Source organism: Amia ocellicauda, chromosome 18 (assembly GCF_036373705.1).
Source record: "Amia ocellicauda isolate fAmiCal2 chromosome 18, fAmiCal2.hap1, whole genome shotgun sequence".
Lineage (NCBI taxonomy): Eukaryota > Metazoa > Chordata > Actinopteri > Amiiformes > Amiidae > Amia > Amia ocellicauda.
In genome coordinates this window covers 17515505-17540192 of record NC_089867.1, presented here as the reverse complement: position 1 = coordinate 17540192, position 24688 = coordinate 17515505, and the positions used below count along the sequence as shown (strand labels likewise).

The 24688-nt window shown below is 40.3% G+C and overlaps 1 protein-coding gene and 1 long non-coding RNA gene across 11 annotated transcripts in view; one reads left to right on the top strand and one right to left on the bottom strand.

Moving 5' to 3' along the window:
• Positions 1-24688, top strand: part of rerea (arginine-glutamic acid dipeptide (RE) repeats a) — a 173137-nt gene that overhangs the window by 118767 nt on the left and 29682 nt on the right. For all 10 annotated transcript variants that reach the window (XM_066691248.1, XM_066691247.1, XM_066691250.1 and 7 more), the window contains 3 exons: positions 592-691; positions 4923-5021; positions 15920-16000. In XM_066691248.1, coding sequence (XP_066547345.1) covers positions 592-691; positions 4923-5021; positions 15920-16000 — 280 coding nt within the window. The remainder of the gene's footprint in view (positions 1-591; positions 692-4922; positions 5022-15919; positions 16001-24688) is intronic.
• LOC136713987 (uncharacterized) lies at positions 6169-22942 on the bottom strand. The gene is made up of 4 exons (XR_010805002.1): positions 22839-22942; positions 15793-15908; positions 14718-14824; positions 6169-6508 (listed from the first exon to the last, which is right to left on the bottom strand). It is a non-coding gene; the product is annotated as an uncharacterized LOC136713987 (long non-coding RNA).

The window sequence follows — 24688 nt, the reverse complement described above, 5'->3', positions numbered from 1 at the left end:
CTGCTGCAGTGGTTGTCTGTTTGATAATTTTTCAACACCCTGCGGGACACTGCCACAAATGTATTTCTGTGGCTGCATTTTCTGAAATGATCCATAAACCCTGCCAACCATTGTTGAATACATTTTGCAGTTATTTCTTTCAGCATTAAATTAAAATGCTGTACCTGATGTTCATGAGCTTGATATTGGGGATGTGGTGAGAGGAGGAATGGCAAGTTTTGAAAAGCATGAGCCTTATAGAAAGAGTAATGTGTGTGGTATTTAGAATGAGTGCAGTCCAAGAAAAAAAAAAAAACTATTTAAACACTCAATACTACTAACAACACCACAAATTGATATCCTAACACGCATCATACAAATATATACCCATTTATCCTTTCTGACAGTGGACTTTCACAGCAGCTTGTTTATGCCCTCCATTTGAATGACAGTTGGGAGTGTCTGACTGGTTCCTCAGATTTATTTTTGTGTGTTATGTTGGTTCCCCCCTCAGTGGTGAACCCAAAAGTAAGAATTCAGACACCCACCCACTGTGAAACTGTATGTGCACGCACCGTGTTGACTTTCTGTGTATGTGTGATCTGCTTCCAGGAGCATGGCTGCTTTTGCGGGGATGTGCGACGGAGGCTCAACAGAGGACGGGTGCTTGGCTGCTTCCCGTGATGACACTACACTCAACGCATTGAACACTGTGAGTACAGATCATATGCTGCTCCATTTAAGACAATCCATCTGTCAATGAAATCTAAATGATCGGGCTTTAAAAAAAAAACTTATGGTCTTTGGTTTTGAGAGGAGGGAGAAGAGATCTATTCTCTCTCTCTCTCTCTCCCTCTCTCTCATTCATTTGATAAGAAGTGGTTTCACTTATCTGATGCCTGTCGTGATCAGAGTTGATGAGGCCTCTGCCTGTTCTCAGAGAGCCGACACTTTGCAGTAAAATGTGTCCCTTCGTTGTGAGGAGGTGTTGATTTAGCACTGAGGAGGAAGCAAGGCAGGTAGGGAGGAGAGGTTTTTGATAAGCTAGATGTTTTCTGGTTGCAGAAAAAATCCAATGAAAACTTATCGCTAGCTTTGCAACAGTTGGGATAAATCAAAGCAGGCAGGCATCTCCCTAGACATTTTATTTATATAATAACAGCCCGCTGCAGCCTGCGCTGCAATTTAATGTTAATTGTGCCAGACGGCCGAGAGAGGATGAAAAATAAGATGTGTGTGATGACTCCTCAAATATAATAACAAGCACCTACAAATGAGTGTTTGCTTAATGACATTCATGAATTGAAGCCTGGTGTCGGTGCAGTGCATTAGCTATTATGGGTTATAAATGTAATTTTCTTTGCGATGGCTGCTAGCCTTTGAAAAACTCCGAAGCCTTGCCTCTCATTTGGTGCTCAGCTAATGTGCACGCACAACGAGCAAAATCATCTTTTGCATGGAGAAGGGATGAAAACCATTATATAATTATTGTGATTTGTTATGCATTTTAATCATAAAACAACAAAACTAACTCTCACACTCACCAACCATGGATTTTGTGGAACATTCACTTCTGTTACTCTCCCTGATGAGAGTATTTTTTTGGGTAGAGAAAGGTAGGGGTCAGATAGTCAGACAGCAGTCCTAAACAGGTTTGATTTTATAATTTTAAATGATACTGGGACCAGTATTTAAACCTAAAAAGCGAATGCATGAATTATAATCAAAAGCAACACATTCTAGACAGCAGTACCGTGCACAGATTTTTTGAGGGGCTAGGGAACAGTCCAAAAAATTGGGCACCCTGTATTGGGGAAGTGTGGTCGGGAGGGAGGGGGCGTGCTGAAGAAGTGCGTTCTGGTGGGGTGTGGGGTGGGGGTTTGGGGGCTGCTCGGGATAAAGGGCACTTTTTGAGTCTAAGGAAAAGGGGCAGGGGCTCAAGCACCACCTGGGGTGTATCTGTGCACGTGCCTGCTAGTCAGACTGCCCGTGTGGATATAGGTGGAAGTATAAAGTAGTGTGCGAGTTTGTGTCGTAATGAGGTTAAGTGAATGTGGAGTTTCACAAAATCGGCAACCCACCCCTCCCCGCTGTCCTGCTATCCCAACATGCAGTCATCTGTATCATTTAAGAGACGTAAGGTGAAACCACTCTGACTTTCATCCCAGAGCAGCCTCCTGGGCAAAGGGGCAGGGCCAAAATGGAGCCCAGAGTCTCCCGGGCAGGAGCCATTCTGTGGCTGCAGAAACCATAAGACATCGCTCTGCATTAATTGCTCTTGTCGGTCTTATTACAGTCATGCCCAGCATTCAGTATTTCCAAGATGGTTAAGATAATTACAGCCATAGGGTTCTCTTCTCTCTCTCTTGCTCTCTGGTTCCAGGCTGGTAAAGCTGGATAATTATTTTCTGTGAAAGGCACCAAAGAGAAACATTTTTATACACACAAGCAAGATCTGATATGAAGCAAGTGAATTCAATACATGCTTATCTATTTATTTATTTATATATAAAAAAAAATATTGGGAGCATTCAATTTTTGCCATGCTTATAAAGACATCAATAAGTCTTGTGGGCGAGTTCAGGGATGGCTTTTGTGTTCATCCGTAGGCACCCAGAATAGTTATTTCTCTATAATTGATCTTCTGGGAGTATAGTTTTACAGGAAAATTGCTGCAGAGCGGCGGGTCTCAAGTAGGCAGAATTTCTTCAGGTTGTTTGTTACCGGTGGTTTTACCAAACTCTTCGGACTTTTTACACGTTTTAATGCAAGATGTTAATCGGCGTTCCCCACGTCACTGTGCCAAGACGGACTCTTCTGTACTGGAGAAAAAATGAAAATGGCAAGATCTACTTTTGTGCAAGATTTATCTGTTCTGCTGCCACCGTTTTTGCAATTTATGTGCAGTGATAAAGTGCACTTTACAATTCATCCTTCTCTATTATTTAGTCCAGTGGTGTGATGGATAAAATAAGATGTATTCCTGGCAGCCTGTGGCCTAATTATAATTACTAATAATGGTTGTTTGGTGTATATATATATATATATATGTATTTTGGACTCTGGTCATTGAAATTCAATGGCACTTGAGTTTGGCGAAGGTCGCGGTGGGAGAGGGCCATTTAAATGAAGTTATAAATTACAATCGAAGAACAATATTTTGATGTGCGAGATGGGAGATGTCAGTAAGGCGAGATGTAATTCATGGGTTCATTATAGCGCGGAGGTGCCTGACAGCTGAGCCATGCCAAAAGCAGAATTTATTTGTAGCATTGCACTGACAGAGTGAGGCAGATCAGATGAGTAACTGGAGTCGGGGAGAGAAGCCTTGCAGTGAAAGAATTGGGGGGATATGCTAATCAGACTTCCAATGCTTTACGGCAATGCGCGCTGCATAATAATGCATTGTGTGTGTGTGTGTGTCTTTTCACAAAAACAATAAATAAATGCATTGAAATACAAAATATAAAGAAGCCCACATCATAAATAGGACATTACATGCAGTTTGCACATTCCCTTCAGAAATGGGAGTCAATCAGCTGTGTTTTTCTTGACCTTCCATTTACAATTCTAATATCCTCGCTAGATGGAGGGACAGAGAGAGAGAGACCCAGGGACTGGAGCCCTGTTGCAGATGATTTCAGAGCTGGTTGAATCTGACAAGCTGTAGGTTTGCATCTCAAAAGGATAAGAGCTCCCCGAAGGAACGGCCCGTGCATGATAAACACTGAGCTGATGCCTGGTGTCCTTCAGTCTGTGAGGATCAGAGCGGTGCGATGCACGCAGCAAATGTCCAATGCATCACATCTCTTCTGCCAGGCGGGACCCTCATGCAAATTGTACACTTATATATTTACATAGTGATGTAATGCACATTGTCCTGAACGTCAGTTGCTTTTGCTCTCTGTATTTATATATTGAACATACATCTGGTCCTCATTTCTACTCTTTCCCTACTCTCTCAACAATGCACAATAGTTAATTGATTTCAGGTTTTAATCCCAGCTGTTCTTAAAGGCACTCATTGTTGCACGTAAAAACCCATCCAATTCCCTACCCACCGACCCCAACCGTTGTTTACCGAGTAACCTTGTATTTGTTTCACAGCTGACTGGTGACAGTGGTGTGTATATATATATATATATATTTTATCATTGTTTAATGATGAAATGATCAAATGGTAGAACACGGGCCACAGAATAACGGGAACAAACAATCACTCATTCTCGCTCACATAAATGTGCGCTGCCGCTTACATAACCTAGTTAAAACTGGAGAAATCTCAAGGGTTTGTGATATTACTAACCCCGAGTGTTAGTATTGTGGCACAAATGCACTTTCATAGATTTAAAGGAACTTGTATTGAAACTAAAGGTACAGAATCTAATATATTGGAGAGCCGTTGGCAGCAGAAACCTCAATGACACAGATCAGATCTTGCTCTTCTCCGTGCAGCTAGATGATGACGTGGGCCAAGGACAGGTGGCTTCCACAGCGGTCTTCCTTTTGGTCATCTTTCCCTTCTTCTCCACACCAGAATCTGTTGTCTGTGTGGAAGATTTTATAGCAGGAAACAAATCCCTTGAAAATAGTCTCCTCGGCAGGTTTCCAACTTAACTATTAGTGTCGGTTTTTAAATGCTCCCCAAAAATTTTCCCCAGAGTTGTTAAAAAAAAAAAAAAAAAAAAAAAAGTTTGCGGAGTAGTTCAGTCTTCAGATTAGACATTCGTATAGATAATTTTACACTTTCCCCCCCCTTCTAGCCCATTTTAGGCTGGGATCACATGATAAATTTGGCTTGCTCTGATTGTCAGTTTCTCATTTCTTTTCATTTATAAATTTCACAACTAACAACTTCAGGTATGCAGTTGTGATTTAATCCAGCCCTCAGTCTGGTTTAATTCATAATGTGTATAATTATTTTTCTTCTTTTCCCTCCCCAGCTACATGAAAGTAACTATGATGCTGGAAAAGCCCTGCAGCGGCTTGTGAAGAAACCTGTGCCCAAGCTGATAGAGAAGTGCTGGTCAGAAGATGAAGTGGTAAGGATCGCTTTTCCACTTAATTAGCGTTAATTGCACCACAACTGGTGTGGGTGGGAATTCATTTGTGAATGCTTTTTTAACTTGACCTCAATGCATCCAGAGATTGATCTAAGAAATTGCACAGGCCTGGTGTGGTGACTACGGCAGCAAACTTTGCAGGATTGTGATTGGTGTTCTGCATATTCTCATTGATTGTGTTCCAGGGCTAGATTTAAATCTGACCCTGTTTACACCCCCCCATCTCCCTGATATCTATTTGTCCATATAACAAGAATTATATTGATATAGGTGATCCAGATTATAGTGCTTAATTGCCAGGTAGATTCCCCAATATCCTGTGGCTGTATTTTTTCATACGCTTTTTCTGAGCAAGGAAGGGCTGTGTGGGAGAATGCAGTGTGTGTGTGCACACTTATCGAATTGCAGCTCCTTCAAGTACTGAGGGCAGCTGCTTCCTGTTTACTGGCCTCAGTAACACCTGGTGCTATAAATCTTAGCTCAGACTGGGCAAAAGCGGGGGAATCTAACTTAATTTGGTTCCAGATTGTTCTTGAGCGAATTAAAACTTTTAAAACCTGCCCATGCTTTGGTTGTACCCTGCTGAGGTTTGGTTAGTACTGTAATTGTTTTTGGGGGGGTGGAGACTTGTTTTGTTTTTCTCTAAGCTTGTTGCGTCAGGACATGTGAGAAGCCATTGATGTTGAGATGATTCTTCCTCTATAATTCTACTTAGAAATAACAAACACAAGAGAAATAACAAAAATACAAACAGAAATTCCTGGTGATTGCAGGGGGAATGTGTGAGAGCAATGTGATGTGTGCCAGTAGGTGGCGGGCACAGGGCACAGCGCATCAGTATTGAGATTCCAAAGCAGGTTAAAGAATAAAAACATCAAAATGATTCTTTTCATTCCAAAGGAGGTGTGTTTGGCCAGTAGACTGCTGCTGTGCTCCAATATACTGTAGAAATGCTGATCTTCACAAGCTGATACATACTGCAGGATTTAAAGGTTTATGTAATAATTTTGGTGTGAGATTTTTGGATCATACTTAATCTATAGCTGAAGCTCCAAAAAGAGCTTGCATTCTGACAAGAATACATAGTCTGTGTACTTGGTGAGCAATTTATAATGGAGTTTGAGTGCTTTTATTCACCTTAGCTGCAGGTTAATAAATATGTAATTTTGTTTATTAACCTCCCTCAGTAAATATATATTTAATTAGTCTTAAAAGAGATGTAAAACAAGTCCTGATTTGTGCAATAAATTAATTCCACACTTTCCCGTCACAATGCCAAGCCGCTGCAGTTAGAAACGCGCAGTGCCTTTCTCCGATTGTGACCCCCCTGTTTGATGTGTGGGTTTGTTTTCTTTATAGCTGTGCTTCTGACACAGTACCCGTAGATCCCCTTCTCGGCCCCTGCGTCTGCACTGCGGTCCAGCCGGGGCCTCCAGTCCGCTTTGGAAAGCTTGTGGGGGGGGTGGCTGACCGGAGGAGGGGGGAAGAAAAAAAAAGAGAAGAAAAAAGCAGTATATTAGCTTTTTAATTAAACATGATAGGCACATTTAAATAAAGCTGAGGCCCAAGGCAGGGCTTCAGCTAATCGAAACAGATTAAGTCACCCTTCCATACTTAGATAGTTATTAATTCTGTTTGTTTATGCATGCTAGCTTGAGGCAGAGTTCGCTTGCTGTGCTGTACAGCTTATTGCGCTGGGATGTTGTCACTGCTTGTCGCCAAACTCTTAATTAGCATTCAGATGGTTGATTACTGGAGTGCTGGAGATGCTAATTGAATCTCCTTTAAAATACAGCCGCTTTATAAATTAGCAGAAGCGGAGGCCAAGGCCGTGCTTGGTGGTTCTGCCTTGGCAGAGGGGAGGGGCTAACATGAAGGAACACATAACAACCAAAGACAAACAACCCCCCTCCCCCCTGTCATAATGCTCTTGTAATTGTCAGCATGGTGAATTGACTGTATTAAAATGAGAAATGCGGCTGATGGGATTAGTTTGCGCCTGGCGTAGGTTGACCATTTGCAGCTGCAGGGCTCATGCTGCCTCTGGTCGTGGAGAGAGCGGGAGACCAGCTTAATCGGTTCCCTGTTACAGTGTGCTGCCATTTCTCGTTGCATAGCCCCCTGAGAAACATCATGGCCACTGTTAAGGGGGAAGAATTTTTATTGTGGAAAAAAAAATAATAATAATAATAAGAATATGAAACTGAAATAACATGGATAAGTCTCCACTCCTCGAGTGAATACTTGGTGGCAGCAATTACAGCTGTGTCTGTTGGAATAGGCCTCTACCAAATTTGCATACCTACATTTGGCAGATTTGACTGTTCTTTACAAAAATGTTCGTGCTCAGTAAAGTACCTTGGGGAGAGCTGATGGACAGGAAAGCATTTTAATTCCAGCCCATAAGGCAAGACGAAGAGAATTTTGAAATGGGGTGGACTTCCGATATGCACTGTGTATATGCATCTGTGTATTTATCTTTATATATATATATATATATATATATATATATATATATATATATATATATAGTAAGCTACTGAAAAGGGACAGGAAACAGAGTGAAGGTGGGCTGTGGTTCTGTGCTGCATGTGGAGGTGTTAAATGCCGCTTGTGTTGTAACACATTGCTGGTTGGCAGTGCGCAGTCTGCTGCTCAGGCAAGGACACTGCTCGGCTGAAAACGAGCTGATTTCCAGTTGTGCCTTTACAGCTCTCTTGCCTTGAGCGACGTGTGTAAATATATCACTGACCTTGACTGCCTCATTATTTATTAAATTCATTTATTTATTTAATTCCTTGTCATCTGATTTCCCCCCCCCTTGTTTAAATATAAATAAATATGACAACAAGCTCCTCTTATGGAGAGTCCTCTTATCTCAGGGGTGAACTGTTTTTATCTTTCTCCCTATGTGGTATCTAGGGCATTTCTTAATGTCAGATGTGATCAGTCAAGAAACCGCATTTTTTTTCCCTTCATAAAATTTCATTTACCGGGAATTACCCAGATGTGTGTGTTGATGTACAGCGACGCCCCCATTTTGTCCATCCCAGTAATGGTAATGAGTTGAGTATGTTATTTCTTATTAAGAAATCCTCAAATAACACTAGGTGTCGTGGTTGAATACAAGCCAAAATATCTTTGAGAGATATGGACTGTTCAGAGTAAAGGATGAGCACTATAATTTGATGCAAGACTTAATACTAATAAGACAAATATTCTCTTAAGAATCATTTAAAAATAAGTTGCATTCTGAGTTCTGATTCCTAACTCGGTGTTCTTCAGAGAGAGAGAGAGAGTCAAATCTGTCTCTTTTCCCCTCAAATTGCCAAAAAGCCTCACTGGCCAAGATTGTTTGGCCTGTTTAAACTTCCTGCTTTGTGGAGAGGTTGATAAAACAGATGTAAGAAAAACCTTGATGCATTTTATTTTTCCTTCATTTTTAAAAAAAAATTCATTTTAAATTGATCAAAACTGGTCACAAGCCAGAGAGCCCTTTCACTTGAAAGCACACTACGTGTTAAGGTTCAGAGTCAGCTCTGGCCTATGTTTTGTCTCCTGCTTTCAAGGACGTCTCCCAAACAGAGATTAAGCTGGGGAGGCCTCCCAGATCGCGCTCCCTCCCGCTGCTGGGCAGGCTGCTCTGAGGCGGACAGAAACACGAGGAAGGGGGAGGAAAGCACAGAATTAAAATAAAGCAACGTGTACATCTATTCCACCGCCAAACTGCATCGTAGCAGCAGAGTGACAGAGCTGCTGGTGGACCCCTGCTGCTCTTATTTGAGCTCAGTGACTTAAGACCTCCGAGGCTGTATTTGACGATCAGTCATGATATTTTTGTGCCACAGGGAAGTAATGGTTTTGTTTGAATTTTAGTTTTTTGTCGTTTTTTTGAGCAAAAGATCCAATGAGTATGTTGTGGTGGGGTGATAAATAACATAACCATTATAAATGGCACCGTAAGTAAAACGGATGTATGTTTCTTGTATTTTATCAGAATCCAGAAAATCGGGGGGGGGAAATCAAAAACAAGGCACAACGGGATGGCTTTGGTCAATATCTCTTGTGATTCCGATCCATAGCCACAGTGGGGTGGGGGTATCAATTCTTCAGGCTTAAGAGAGACTGTATATTATCTCTTAGCTTGTCAGCAGGTGATAAACGGGCACACAAGCTGCAGGACTGGATAAGTGATTTGTTATAATGGGGCTTTGCTGGAAGTGGCAGAGACAGGGACACCCAGTGGCTGTTGGTGGGCTTGCACAATGTTCGCACACATTCCTCCCCCACCCCCTTACAAATCCCAGCCGGAACTGACAAGAATGAAAAGTGTTACAATATGTTCTGCACCAGCTCATGTCAATAGCTCAGTCAGTGCAACAGAGATGGATACAATGCCAGGGATGTAGAAGTGTACATAATGCATGCAGTTCAGCAAAGTGGTTGTAAGTGGCGTTATAAATGTAATTTGTTATGTTTGTGCGTTGTTTTTTCTTCTTCCTATATAAGTGGTCTCTGCTCGTGCTCCATTCTGAATCGTGGAGTGGATTTGCAAAGAAGGGCTTCTTTTATTTGTTTTTAAAATAGACCTGACATTGTTTACAAAGCCCTGGGGCACGCAAGCATTGGAGCTGCAGCCTGGTGGAAATGAATAAGTAATGAATTTGACGGCATTGTGATTTAAACCAAACACTTTATGGACAGTATGGTAAATCGGTAGGCAAATATAAAACATGTTGCTCCTTTGTTTTCCAGTCCAGTCAAAGATATTTTTGTAGTATATATAATTTTAAGATTAAAAAAAGTTAATTTGAACATTTCATGCCCTTCTGTATATTTTAGTAATTAAACTATCCCCTAAAAAATGAATACATACCCTTGAGTAAAATCATTTCTACTGTTTTCCCTTCTGCAAAATGTTATTCTTTTAGGTGAGTTTGGATTGTATTAGTTGTGTTGGGGGTCAGGGATAATAGATTTACTAAGCAGTTTTAGTTGTTTTTCAGTTTCAATTTTTAAACAAATTCTTGCAGTTCTTCACTGAGGAATAGGAATATGGATGATTTTTAGTTTTAGTTAATAGCTCTGGGGGAATAGATTGAATTGTTTAATTTCACTTCTCCCCCTCTCCCCAAAACAGTAATATCATATTCTTGTGGTCCCTAAATTGAAGTTGAATTTGTTAAGTTATGAGGGAGATTTCAATAGTAAAAGGGTGTTGTAAGAGACTTATGAATGTGCATTTTGAAGTCTTTAGCTGGTCTTTCCCTCCATTTGGTACTCATTGTCTGCTGCCTGTCTTGATCCAGCCACCAGCAGGGGGAGGGTGGTGGTGGTGGTGAAGAATGACTTGGGTTAATTGTTTCTAAATGAAAGGCATAGTCATCTAACTCCACAGACTGTAACTTCAGCAAGTGTGGTTTACCACTCTGCTTTGACCTAAAGATATTGTACATTATTTATATACACGTTGTCTTGAGTATCTCGCTTGGCTGTCATTGAACACACCAAGGGCTTGAGTATCTGGGGGTTTCTGTGCAAAGATGGGGGATTGGGGAAGGCAAGTGTAAAGGTCACACAGGAACCCTTAGTGTCAAGTCACATTAATTACCATCTTGGCTTTTTTTTTTTTAATTTATATTTTAACTTTTTTACTTATTTTTTTTATCAATCTAGTATCAATCCCATCGAACAATCATCTCGGAGACCCTTTCAATCTCCCTGAGCAGCCTTTGAGCCTGTATCCCTTTCTGTATTATTCAGTGGCTGTTAGTCAGCAGGATGGGTGTGTTAGCGTGTTTACAAGACACGGCTGTTGATGGTAAGCCGAGTTTCCTGGCGCCGCTTGCTCGCTTTTTGCCAGCAGAAACGCACACTCAGGAAAGCTCACAGCTGCTGGTTTGTGCCTATTTATAATACATCTGCAGACTCAACACTGTGGCTCTTTTACCATCTCATTTCAGCATGTTGACGCATTGTTTGTAGAGGCCTTATCATTTTCAATTAGAACAACACTGTCTGAGGTGTGTGGGTCTGTATGTTCCTCCTTACTGCAAAGTATGACAATTGACAGGATAGTTATGGACTTGACAATGTCTGCTGTTGTAGAAAGTGTTGAATGAAAATAAAGACTAATACATATGTTTAATATGCATTTTTTTGTTTTGTGTATATATAGATTTTTGTGGAGGTTTTTTTGTCTGCATTGTCTTATGGGCTTTCATGGTCAATCTCCGTTGATGTCCAGCCCTTTGTTGACCTTAGTGAATGCTTTATTTAATGTTATTTGCTTGTGTGCTTGCTGTACTCATCTTGGAGTGTAAAGTGGGGGAGACAACTACCTGTTGAATGACTAAAATTAGTTTTCTCTACAATTAATTTAGGTATTATCTTAATTTGTTTAGTTGGTGGCTAGATGAGCTTAGCAGTCTGTCTCCTCCCCCCCAAAAAATGTAGTAATGTAAAGGCCAGAAGGGGAGTTCACCTCTTCACAGAGATGCGTTGGCCCTGCGCAAGGCTGTGGAAGCGAACTCCGCCACAATTGGTGGTTTGAATCTCACTTAATTACATGGCTTAAGCCCGTACCCCCCCTTCTGCCTGCCTTTCAGCAGGGGCTGTGGGCAACTAGCCAGCTGTTGAGGCTGCTTTATTTGCGAGTCAATGACTTGCATTTAAATATACACAAGCCCCCCCAGCCCCCGGGGATCGTGTTTCTGTTGTTCCGTGTACTTTTTATCTCGTTTACAGTATCGCATTGCAGTCGCTATACACTGCATGATCTCAGGCTTCTAACACAGCTTTTAACAATTAACTATTGAGTAGGAAGCATATTTATTACAATGCCTTTTTGAGTTTATTTTTCCCCCTCCCCTTTTCTCTCTCTCTTTTTAAATGTCTTCTCCTTCTTTACAATTGTGTAGTGTTAAGTGAGGAAAAGGCAGGGCAGACGGGGGTGGGGGCAAGAGCCAGTTTCTCTGGAACAGCTTCTGACAAGAGTTCTAGAAGCCTGTTGTTCCAGCAGCCTTGGCTATTTGTCAGCGCTGCCTCAGACTTCCCTCCCTCCCTCGCTCTCGCACTCTCTCTCTTTCTCGCGGTCACCTAGCAACAGAGGGCTGGAGCAATCAAGGCATGGCCAGAGCAATTCCAGGAGCAGATTGGTGGATGATTTATTAGCAGGGCTGTGTGCATGGTGAGGCCAAGCAGCTGAAATGGAGCCTTAAACAGGAGCCGACATGGAAAAACACTGCGAGTGCGCGTGCGTGCCAGAGAGAGAAGGGGAGGGAAGGAGAGGGAGAGGGAGGGCAGCATTGAACCAGTAAAGCACACAACTGGGCAGGCAGTATAAATATTAGTGAGAAAATAATTAGGTTGCAGTAATTAGAGTAAGGGCGGGAGTTGCAGGTGTAATTGATTTCATAGCAGCCCGGCCCTCCTGGGACTGCAATGATCTTGTAATAACCTGATGATTTACTGTGAAGTTATATATTAATAAGTTATTAATGGATACATTGATGCCTGCACAAGCTCCTATGGGTTATTTACAAATATGTTTGTGTGTTTTTATGCAGGTCTATTTAGTCCATTTTAGATGGACTACTCAATAAAGGAAATAATTTTGACCAACTTCTCAAGTGGGGAGACTTTCAAGTTCTGGAGGTTTTATTGCAGTGATAGTGAGTCATAGCTGATGGAGCCTTTCTGTAAAACATTAAAAATAAATCCCCTTTTTTGTGAAAGATCAAATGAGATACTATATGCTTCTGCAAATGAGATCCACGTATTTAACAAGGCTGTTAATTTATGCTTGTAGTTGGGATTTAGGAAACAAAATATTTATTCAAAATTGTTCAGTAGGGGGAAAATCTAGAGCCATGAAGTCAAAATGTCCCCATGTGAATTTTTTGAATTTAGTAAGTTCTAAGAAATCATCACTTCTGTAGCAACAACCTTAAAATACATTATTTAATAAAACATGTATGCATGCATATATGTAAGTTACATACAAAGGGCGTGAGGGTTGTGCTGCAGACTGGCTTTATTGACAGAGTATCCTGAGTATCCCGGTATTGGAGCGAGAACAGATGGAGGACACTGGAGGTGCATGTTCTACTAATTCACATTGTATGTAGGTCACTGCATTTCTTTTTGTCAACCATTGCGGATCCCCTGTTCTCAAATTCAAAAGCAACAAATGGGTTTCTGTGACAGTTCTGTACTTCAGAAGCCATGCACAGTGTCTGGTTTAATAATGTCCTCTTCAGGTATGCACTGGTAATGCATTTAGAACAGTCTATAATTGTGGTTGCATAGGCACTGATGATCAAACTGAACAAAGCAAGTCTAGATGAATGTCTTTATACAATAAATATACATTAACCTGAGACTGGGCAGAGCTCCCTCTGCTGGGAGTTTGAGGCACCTCCCACCTACACTTGTAAGTTTAAATGGTTAATAATAATAATAATAATAATAATAATAGTGATAGAGAGGTGTATTTGCTCTTATAATCATCAATTTATTAACTATTCATCTTTGCCAATACTGGTATTCTACAAAGGACTCGGAGAGAAGGTGAAGTCTTGTCTTGTGTATTTGTGTCATTTTTGTTTTGACCATATTGGGATCTCGCTTGGAGGCTTCTTTGTAGTTAACTCCACAACTTCTGTTAAACTAATGAATAAAGATAAACATTAGAGCATGTTGCAATAAATCATAACCACTGTGATTGTGTTTCATGCTAAGAGATGTAACCTTGTTGAAGCGTGTGTTTCCATGGTAAGTGTGGCCCATTAGCTGAATGTTATAGCTCATACTAAGAATAGCGCTCAGGAACAGCTTGGGGTGCTCACAGTTGGTCTCGCACAGTACAAGGTGTGAGGCAGTGAGCTCGGGTAATTACAGATTGGGTTCTCAGTTCATCTAACCAGAAGAAACAAATGCAGGTTATTTCCATCTATATTTGAAAATAAAAGGAAGGTGACTTGATTCTTCTGCTGGCATTTTCTTACTTATAATCTTATGCAAAATTCAGTTGCAAAGATTAAAACTAATTAACACAAATGTATAAAGTGCACCGATCTTTTTTGAACTTGTGGTGATAGTCCAACAGAGAAATAACTTGGGAGTCAGAGCACTACTGAGAAGTAAACTGGAGTTCTCTTTCCCTCACTCCATGTCTGGTTTTACCACTCGTACGAGTCTTCTTACAGTATCGAATAGACCTCTTCCCACTGAAATAGTCTCTGCCTTCCTTGTTAGCTTGCCTATGTGTGTAGGCAGAGCTCTGAATATATTTAATGAAACAGCTAGTTAATCTGTGTAAAGGCAGAGGGGGAAGCTTGCAGTGAAAAGCACGCTGCTGGTGGTAGTTGGGAGGGGTGTGGGTGGTTGGACGGGGGGAGGGTGTAGTGTAGCTAAATCTACAGCTATCGTTTGAAAGCTTGTGTCTGGGGCTGTTCGAGAAAATTGAACGCCCTGTCTCGAAACGCTGTGATCTTTGGAGGAAGTCACTGATCCATGCCGGGTTTTCCATCTAACCAGAGGCTCTCTTGCAGAAAGATCACATGTAAAGCTTTCCCCTTTGTAGTGAAAGAGCAGAGAGTGACAAGCTATTTCTTGCTTGTAAAAGCTGCCCACCTTCTGAGACTTTGTGGATTGCACCTTGATTTTATTTACCTGTAGCTGGATGGAGAAAATTCTTCCCTCCTGCCTTTCTCTCTCTGGGTTTTGTTGGATTTACCGGGTTGAAGCTGCAGGACGGGATTACTGAGCACTGGACAAGGCTGTGGAACAAGAAAGTAAATGTGTTTGGTTGACTGGTTGGTTGGTTATGAATGTTTTGTGCCTTCGATTTTTGTGGCTTTCACTGTCGGTGGTTCTTAAAGGAATAGAAGTCTTTTTTTTTTTTTCTCTCTCTCTCCTTTTTCTTATTCTAACCCTCACCATTTTCTGTAACGAAAAGCAGCAGATCTGTCTTATTTTACTGAATTCTTTGGTTAAAAAAAAAATGTTTACTGGGGGATTAAAATTATTTTCTTGCCGTCTTGAATCTGGAATGAGAAAGTTAATTTTGTCGGAATATGCTTACATAATCCTCTCAGTTCTGAATTTTTCCCAGATGTGGATTAATATTTTTATTATATATATATATATATATATATATATATATATATATATATATATATATATATATATATATGTATGTATATATATGTATATATATATATATATATATGTATGTATATATATGTATATATATATATATATATATGTATGTATATATATGTATATATATATATATATATATGTATATATGTGTTTGTGTGTGTGTTTAAATGTATATATTTATCTGTATTTTTAATCTGGTTTTCAAGCTTGGTGGTTTTATTAAGCAGTTGTCTTGGAATTTAGATGCCAGTTCAGTGTTTTTAGCAAAGATAAAATACAAAGGGGATTCTATGTTGGTTGAAATGTTATGTTGGTTAATTGAAGGGGCTTATCAAAGTTAATACATGCATTTGAACTTGAGTGTTTTGAGATTCAAATTTTGAGGCAGGAAAGAAGAAAACTACCATTCAAGATTTTTATGTGGTACACTCTACAGTTTTTATATTTTTATCTCCGCTTAATTTCCTGCTTTTGTCATGTTTCCTTTTTTAAAGGTTTTTTGTACCCCGCCCCCCCTTCAAAGATGTGCTCAGATCGAGTTTGAAGCTTGAGCTTTCACGATTTGAGATTAAAAGCGACAGACCTCAGACAAGTTTAAAACATTTTGTGGCTTCTGAAAGCTTTTTTCTTTTCTCCTCTCGCTCTCTGTCTCTGTCGTGCGTGGTATCCTTGTTGATTGCGGCTGTTTTTGTTTTCTCTCTGAAAAACAGAAACGGTTCATCAAAGGTCTAAGACAATACGGCAAAAACTTCTTCAGGATTCGGAAAGAGCTCCTACCACACAAGGAAACGGTGAGTCCTGCTTCATATATATATTGTTGTTTTCTTGGTTCTTATCTCTTTATTTTGAATGTGTTTATTTAAATTTATTTTATTTTATATTTAATTTGTAAGACAAATTAAAATTCAGGCCTGCTCTATTCTCTGTTGATTTGAAGTCATTTAAAGTGGTCTGATTATTTAAGTAGGCAATTATACTCATGATTTTTTTTAGTTTTTTTTGGTAGTTTATTTAATTTTTCTTATCTGCATTACCTTGATACGTTTGGAAGTGGATCTGGGCAATGTTTATTACATGTCCCAAGTAAGGGTAAATTGATTTGTCTTTCAAAAGCAACAGGGCAGTTCTATCTATCTTAGTTCTATCTTTTCCTTTGCAAGAAATTCTCTCCCTAGCTGTCATGTCTCTTTCAGGCTTCTGACTTTATTTATCTGAAGGAAATGTAGGGAAATGAGAGCATCATCTTTTATTTTCCTTTAAAGATTTTATGCCGACTTACCAAACGTTCCCTCTAATTTCTATAGTTTTTGTATTTTTTTTCCTTCTCTTAAAATATTAGCACTAGTAGTAATTGACAGAGGGTTTATTGCTGTAGTTAGGGGGTTTAATTGATGCATTTATTTATTTACCAAAGAAATAAAACTTGACAGTTACCAGTCAAGGTTTAAAACTAGTTCATAAGAGATTTTTTTAAATGCACTTTTTTTCAGATTCTCTTTCGCTAAGAGGAATGTCAGGTTGTGTGATATGAATTACGTTGTCAGACGCTGCAGACCAATCTAATTGTAACCTTTGACCTGGAACAGATTGTTTAGGTTTCTGTTTCCTTCCCTTAGTGGTGCCCCCCTCCCCACGTTTACAAATCATCTCTGACAAGCTCTTTTTGAGAACTGTCCATCAAAACCAAACCAATCACCATGTTCCTCATTCCCCCACCAGTTAATCTCTTGTAGACTGTGGGTGCAAAAGTTAGGGAGAGGTCAGAGTTCATGCCCTGTTGCTCATGACACACACACACACACACACACACACACGCACACACACATATAGTCCAAAACAGGAAAAAATACTGTTCCTATAAAAATATTACTAATCCGGGTACCAAAGTAAACATGTTTATTTTGTAATTATCTTTCAAATGTTCGTTCTCTTTGCTGAGTGTTATCGGTCTCCTGTGCAAATCCTTGTATAGATTCCACGTATCTGCAAACAGTACTGATCTTGGCCATGGTTGTGTTTGGGTGACTGTCCCAGTTTCAGGCCTACCTTCTAATCAGGAGACCCGTCCTCAAATTATCACCCGCCTGCTAAATCAAGTGCAGCTCTGCCTCCTGCTCTGCTCTTTTATTACACCACAAGCTGCAGACACGTGGCAGTGACATTTACAGCTACAGGAATTTGTTTATTTTTATTTGGTGGTTTTGGTTTAGCTAGCATTTATTTCTCACGTGAAAATGTTCCTTTTATTTTTATTTTCCTCTATCACCATCTTTTTTCATTATTTATTATTTATTTATTTTAATCATTTGGAGTCGCACACCAATTGTAAAACAATCAGGTTATACTTTTAACTAAATCGATAGCTCAGATTTAAACCAGGTTGTTAAATACATTTCTGACATGCCATATTAAACTGGTTTAAAAATCTTTTCCGCCTGATCTCCTTAAATAGTGGGATAGGATGCAAAATAATTAGCTTTAAAGTCTCCACCAGAAACATTTTATTCGTAAGAAAAAAGAATCAGAAACAAGATGAACACAATTTTTCCCTCAATTTTTTTAGCTTGTTAATGTTTAATCAAATGTTACATAATCCGCATCCTTGACAGCCACAGCTGCTCTGCCTGCCTCTGAATGTAATGTATTCTAATAACCATTTTATACCATTTCTTTCTCTGCAACACTGGCATTTTTTAATAATACAGTCAATAGGAAAGTTCTCCATATTGGCAAAGAACTTGGTCATGCCAGTGATTTGTATTAAATGTTTTGCATGCATTTTGATTTGTTTTATTGTAACTAGTAAGATGTCTTTGCCATTTTTTTTTCCTTCCCTCCTGCTTTCAGTGGCTGTATTAGTGTCTTCAGATAGTAGTATCCATCACAGGCACCTTTCTCCTACGTCTGTCGCTCTCAATTCACACTTCAGGACAGGAAGTGTCAGCAGTTCTTTCTTTCTCACAGCTCCTTCTTTGTGATGTATTTAGTTATTTATTTATTTTGGTACGATACTCTCTGTAAGTGTATTCAGGGAACATTTTCCCCCAAAATATAAAACTATACAAAGACTGATGAAAGCCAGATGTGCTCCTTTGGGTCACTTGAGGCAACTGGACATTCATAAATTTTGATATTTTTCTCAGTATTTAGTGAGAGCAACAACAAAAACTCCCAATGCTACTATGCCCCCTCAAAGCTTGTAATCTGCCCCCCAACACCCCCTCACTTTCCCATTCCCGATATCTGTATATTAAAGAGGAATGATAAAACACAGGGCACAGGCACACTGGATTTAGTGAGGGTTTCAAATTAGCTTCTTATTAATTTTTTTAATTCTCTTGCCATGCTAATTTCCCCCATGCAATTCCTGCTGGCTCATAAGCCTGTTTCACACACAGTGCCAACAGGGGGAGGTTGACCGAACTTGCGGCTCAAGAGACAACGAGAAGGCACCTGTCACAGGGTGTCCGACAAGCCTGAAATAACAACCAGAGCAGGAACCATCCAGCACCTCGGAGCAGTCTTTTGCAGTGCAGGTTTTTAGCTTGGTGCTTTGACGGAAAGAGTAGGCCTCCCAGAACAGCCACGCACTATCCCTTTTCATAAGCCTCAGTTATCCCCCTGGAGAACAAACCTCTATCTGGTGGAATGGAGGAAGAGAACTGGCTGGCGATCTCGCGTCAGTTTTATTTTGAGAGCTGCTTGTGCCAGTTCAGCAAGGGTAGCCATATTTCACACAGGCAGAGCCTTCATCTAGATGTGCATTGATAAGATTTTATTTTTATTTTGTTAAAAATATATTGTAGAAAGAGGCAAACACCTTTACAATGCATTTACTGTAGAGACCTCATAGTGACTGTGATGATCACAGAACCGTCTAATGTTCTATTCACCAAAACAGCAACAAAAGGTTGCATAAGACAATTCCTAGAATTTCTCATTCTGTTGCTCGAGAGCCAATTACTCGCATATTGAGGGGAAATACGCAGCCTTTCTGTTATTATTTATCAAAGTAACTAAACGACCTTGTTATATATGTTCGATTAACAGCTGCAGAGTCTGGAAGGGAAATATAACCTCACTGCTTCACAGTGACGGCTCTACCCAGTTTGTTTTTAGAGAAATAAATAATAACTTGGATTTTTAATTCTGCTCGCTCGGTGTCCTGCTGGTCTGCCATACGGTTATTTAAAGAGCTGCAAAATGAATAGTTTACACTCGTCTGTAAATCACAGAGCCCCAGAAGTTATTTAATTGCCTTTGCTGTAATCAGTGAAGACATATGTTATCAGATTGCCTTGTGCATTATCGGGCTATAGATTAGACATGTTAATGCTGTATTAGAGATGTTGACTTATCTGACTCCTCTTGCACTCCTGTTCCCTACCCAGATGATGTAGATATACACAGGCAGTGGAATTGCACTCCACCCACGGTTCCGATTTACAAGTTGTTATTTTGACAGTGACACTACAGGCCTCTGTTGCAGTTACAATGGAACTGCCCGTGTGTACGTGCAGAATTATGGGCCTAAGGTTTCCTTCATAGAACGAGTGAAATTCCATGAGGTCTCAAGTGTGTGTTGGCCGAAACACATGAAGGATCCATGAATCGCGTCCCTTTTGTCTGTTGATGTACTCGTAAAACAAATACACATACTAATACCTGAAAGGAACTGCATGTAGCCCAGTTCCTGTGTTGACTGACTGAAATGTAGCAGGAGAACACTGGTCTCCCCTAGTAATGTTCTTTCGAGGGGTAGGGGGAGGTCAGGACTGTGTGAGCTGGCCGTGCAGTGTTTGTAGCACTATGTTCCTTGAACCATGGTTTGTACTGCCGTCGTGCATGGCCATGGTAGTTCCTGCTCAGGGCCCTTGCCATGAAATGACATCAGTGCTGGCATTGCCCTGTGATGTGAAATACCACCATGCCTACTGGGCTGGTCAGGGTGCCCTTCAGAGAAATCAGCTGCCACACTACTACTGGCAGAAAGTGGTTAGTTCCTTTACCTTTGATAATACTCTGTGTATGTGTGTGTATATATATATACTCACATTGCCTGCCCTCAAAGCTCCTTTTGAACAATATGATTGCATTAGCACTGTCTCTCAAAATGCAATTTGCAGGATTGATGTGAAATAATTTGAGAGAATTATCTGTGTTGGTTTATTCTTGTTCTGTCATGGACGGTCACCAGATAAATGGACAGTTCAAGTTTAGTGCACACCTCAATGATTAAGTAGAGGTAGACTAATAGCATCTCTTAAGAGGGTTTGGCTCATTGCGATGTGGAGACTGCAGCACTGGGGCTCGTACTGACGCTGCTCTAGGTTTCTTTTGACAGTCTGACACCGGAACCCATAAATCCATAATAACGATGACATAGAATTTCTGGCAGGAGATTTTTTTTTCATTTCGAAAAATGAATTTGTCAGATTAACTTTGTCTATGTCGAGAAGCAGTTTTGAAATCAAAGGCTATTTTAACCTTTTTTTTTTTTCTTTCTCTCCCCATTTTGTGGATTTAATTATTATTTTTTTTACAAATTTTTGTTTAATAAAATGAGGACTGAAGAGCTGTGTTTGAGGCTTGATCAGTAGAGGGTGATAATCGCATACAAAGCAGGGAAGACCACGTTTGGGTTTAAAGAGGCAATAATGCCAGAGTCTACTGGTGCCCACCTGGAAATCCAAGAAAAGTGTTTTTAAAGGGACACATTTAACAAATGTTTGTGTGTATATGTATGCATATATATGTTTATTTGTTTAATAATTAACTGTGGTAATGAGGCCAACAAGCTATATAGAGACAGCAGTATTTAGATTGCAGAAATATGCTGCCTTATTTTAGATCACTTGTGGTTAAAACCAAATTAAAATAAAATCACAACTTTATAATGTGGTCGTTGTTGGTTCTTAATTTCTCCATCTGTAGAATAAAAATGATATTGGCTTTGCTTTAAAACAAGTTAAGTAGTTGATGTACAGTTGCTTTGTTAATGTCAGAGAAGCAAATATTATGGGTTTTGGTCAGTTGAAGTGTAATTGCCTTTTGTTTTGCTTCTGAGTGCTGGGATTGTTTTCGAATCCCAATCTAGTCTAGAGAAGGGTGTGGGAGACTCCTCTTCATCTGAAAAGAACAGCTATTGTATTCATGACAGGAATGAAATTTGCAATATTGCTCTCCAGCTGCTGTAGTTAAAAACGGTGTCTGTGGTGATCACCGTTCTTAGATAGATGTATTTTACTTCCGTTTTAGCTTCAGGGTTTGTTTGTAAATGTGGTGCAGGGAAAAAGGGAGAGAGAGGAGGAGGGAAGGGGGAAGATATTCTTCTGTTAGCAGGGTAGATGTACTTACAATAAAAAAGATTAATCTGAGCAGGAATGAGCTTTTAAAAGGAGCCACTAGGCCAGGAAATAATGCACATGTTCCTCCCTCACAATTGATTAAGTCCACCTCTTGCGAGAGGGAAGGAGAGATTCGTTTTGTCCAACAAATCGGAAAAACTGCCCTTTAAATGTGCGGAGGGAGGGAGCGGGAGAGGGAGCGAAAGAAAAGCACTTCAGACATAATGAAAAGTCAGCTTTCTCTTCCAGCTAAAAAGCCCTCCCTTTTGCTTAAGATTGAACTCGCTGTTGTGCCGAAAGCCTGTTCTCTGAGTAAGTGCTTGTGTGTACCCTGGAGGAACGGGTGATTTATTTTCCTAACTGCGCATTTTTTCTTTCCTTTCTGTATTTCCCCCCCTTTCTACACAGGGTTCAAAAATCTTTTAAGGATCTTATCGGTCTGAATACTAGTGAAGAGAGAAATAACAGTAGTTGGTTATATATATATATATATATATATATATATATATATATATATATATACACACATACACATATATATGTGTGTGTGTAAATATAATCTGCTCTTTCATATAAAAGTAGGAGGAGAATGGGGGCAAAGAAATTAGAAGAAACCTTTTTAACGCTTTCCACATGCTGAGCTCTTGACCTGTTGAAAAGCTAACCTCGCATAAATACGGTTGTTACTGCGAGACGCCCTGGGTTTCAGGCCTTGATATCTCTATTGTGATAATTTTGAAAAGAGGTAATGAAAATCCTGGGATCGTGGCCAGGCTTTAAGAAGCAGCTACAGTGAAACTTTGCTGCTGCCGCTGCTGCTGCCCCTTGTTATTTTCCAGCCGTGATTAGCCTTGTTTCCAGTAAAGCGCGGCCTGCACTGGAGCCTGTGCCAAGAGCGAGTTCCTGCGGCTGTGTAAACACACTGAGCCTGGCTGAGTTTGAGGAATGCTTGATATAAAATACGGAGGGGTGGGGGGAATTGCTTTCTTTCTTTGCCGTTAACTAAAATACTCCCACCATCTTCCCTTGCTTGTCTTTAAAGTAGCCCAGTAGCAAGCTTAGCATTATCTACTGAAAATGTTACACAGGGCTTTCAGATGCTGACTGTGTATTCCCCAGGATTGGGCAGCAGATTTTTATGCATTAAAAATAAAAACACTACAAAATGTTGAGTAAGTAAAATTGGGACAGTAAGGCAGTTATAGCAAGACACCAGCTTTGTATGTATTTTTTTCCTCACTCCACTTTTTATTTTATACGATTATTTTTCATTATAAGTTACCTGATAAAGTCCCGTTTAGTGTGAGATTTCGTCCCCCTTGCCTCGATGTACACATTAGGAACCAAACGCCTTGCATCACGCTCCCGTGTCGTTGTCGGCGTTAGGGTTGGCGCAGTAGTGAGGGGTTACAGTTGTGACGCATCGTTCGGGGACGGTCTTGCATGAACGGTGTTACATAAACTGCCCTGACCTTTTTCAGCTATATTTACACAACTGCATGTCTGGTTTCTTCACAATCAACCGCAAAATGGCAACATATCCTGTTAAGTGTTTCCTGTGTTGCTTTGCTTTTTTGGTCTGTTCAGAATGATTTTAAAGACGGCAATAAACGGAGAGTAAAAGTTTTTTGCATTGAGCAATTTCAACTGCTGTCTGTTTTCTGGAGGTGCATTGCATACAAACAGGCTTTACTATATGTTTGTGTGTGTATCTGTCTGTATATGTCTGTATGTGTATATACAGCTCTGGAAATAATTAAGAGACCACTGCAAAATTATCAGTTTCTCTGGTTTTACTATTTATAGGTGTGTGTTTGGGTAACATGAATATTTTTGTTTTACTATTTACTATTCCAAATAAACATATCAATGGAATGGAATGGTTGCCGTACATGTAGAGATGCTGATTTAAGAAAAATTTGCAGTGCTCTCTTAATTTTTTCCAGAGCTGTATATATGTGTGTGTGTGTGTATATATATACCGATCAGCCATAACATTATGACCACCTGCCTAATATTGTGTAGGTCTCCCTTTTGCCGCCAAAACAGCCCTGACCCGTCGTGGCATGGACTCCACTAGACCTGTGAAGGTGTGCTGTGGTATCTGGCACCAAGACGTTAGCAGCAGATCCTTTAAGTCCGGGAACAGATGCTCTGACCCAGTCGACTAGCCATCACAATTTGGCCCTTGTCAAAGTCACTCAGATCCTTACGCTTGCCCATTTTTCCTGCTTATAACACATCAACTTTGCTGCCTAATATATCCCACCCACTGACAGGTGCCATGATAACTAGATTATCAGTGATATTCACTTCACCTGTCAGTGGTCATAATGTTATGGCTGATCGGTGTATATATGTATGTGTGTGTTAATGTATGCTTTCTATAGTGAGCACTTTGAAATTTAAATGACTGCAGGTAAAGCTCATTAGCAATGGGGATTAGTGTGTCAGAATCCCAATTTTGCTGTCACTGTAATCACTGCTCGCAATTTGGGTGAAACTTCGCAGCTGGCCAGGAATTCGGCCTGTCCTGCACAGATGTCAGTGACTCGATCACAGGCTGAGCATGGAATTACCTGTTCTTCACAGCTATTATCTGTTAATAACGGCCATTTAGAAAAGCAGATCTTGCATATTACTGTCAAACAGGGAAAAACCTGATGAATAAGTCTTTGTGCATTCATATATGTATGTTCACAACATGTTTTGTTTTACTTTAATGCCGAAACCACCTTTTCTTCTCTCTAATGATGGACTTGATAATATACATTTAATCCATTAGTCATGTATATACTAAAGCTTGAAAGACTCCTGTAGAGGGCTTAACCAGGCTTCCTGGCATGGAGGCAAAAAGCATTTAGGGTTGATTTGAGTTAACATTTAATCAGGTAGGCACTTACGAGAGTGTACTATGGCCTCAGGTCACTCTGTTTTTATTAGCCCCCCCCCCCCCCCATTTTAAACTTGTAGCCATTTCCAGGAGGAGGATTGGGGCGAAGGGGCTGTAACAAGCGAGCGGGGGTAGAAAGGACCCCTGCCAGGCTGTCGAGTGAGATGGGTGTTGGGGTTGCTGTCCTGGTGTTAAATTAGGTGTCACTCAGCAGAGGCTGTAAGATTAGGTGAACCGCT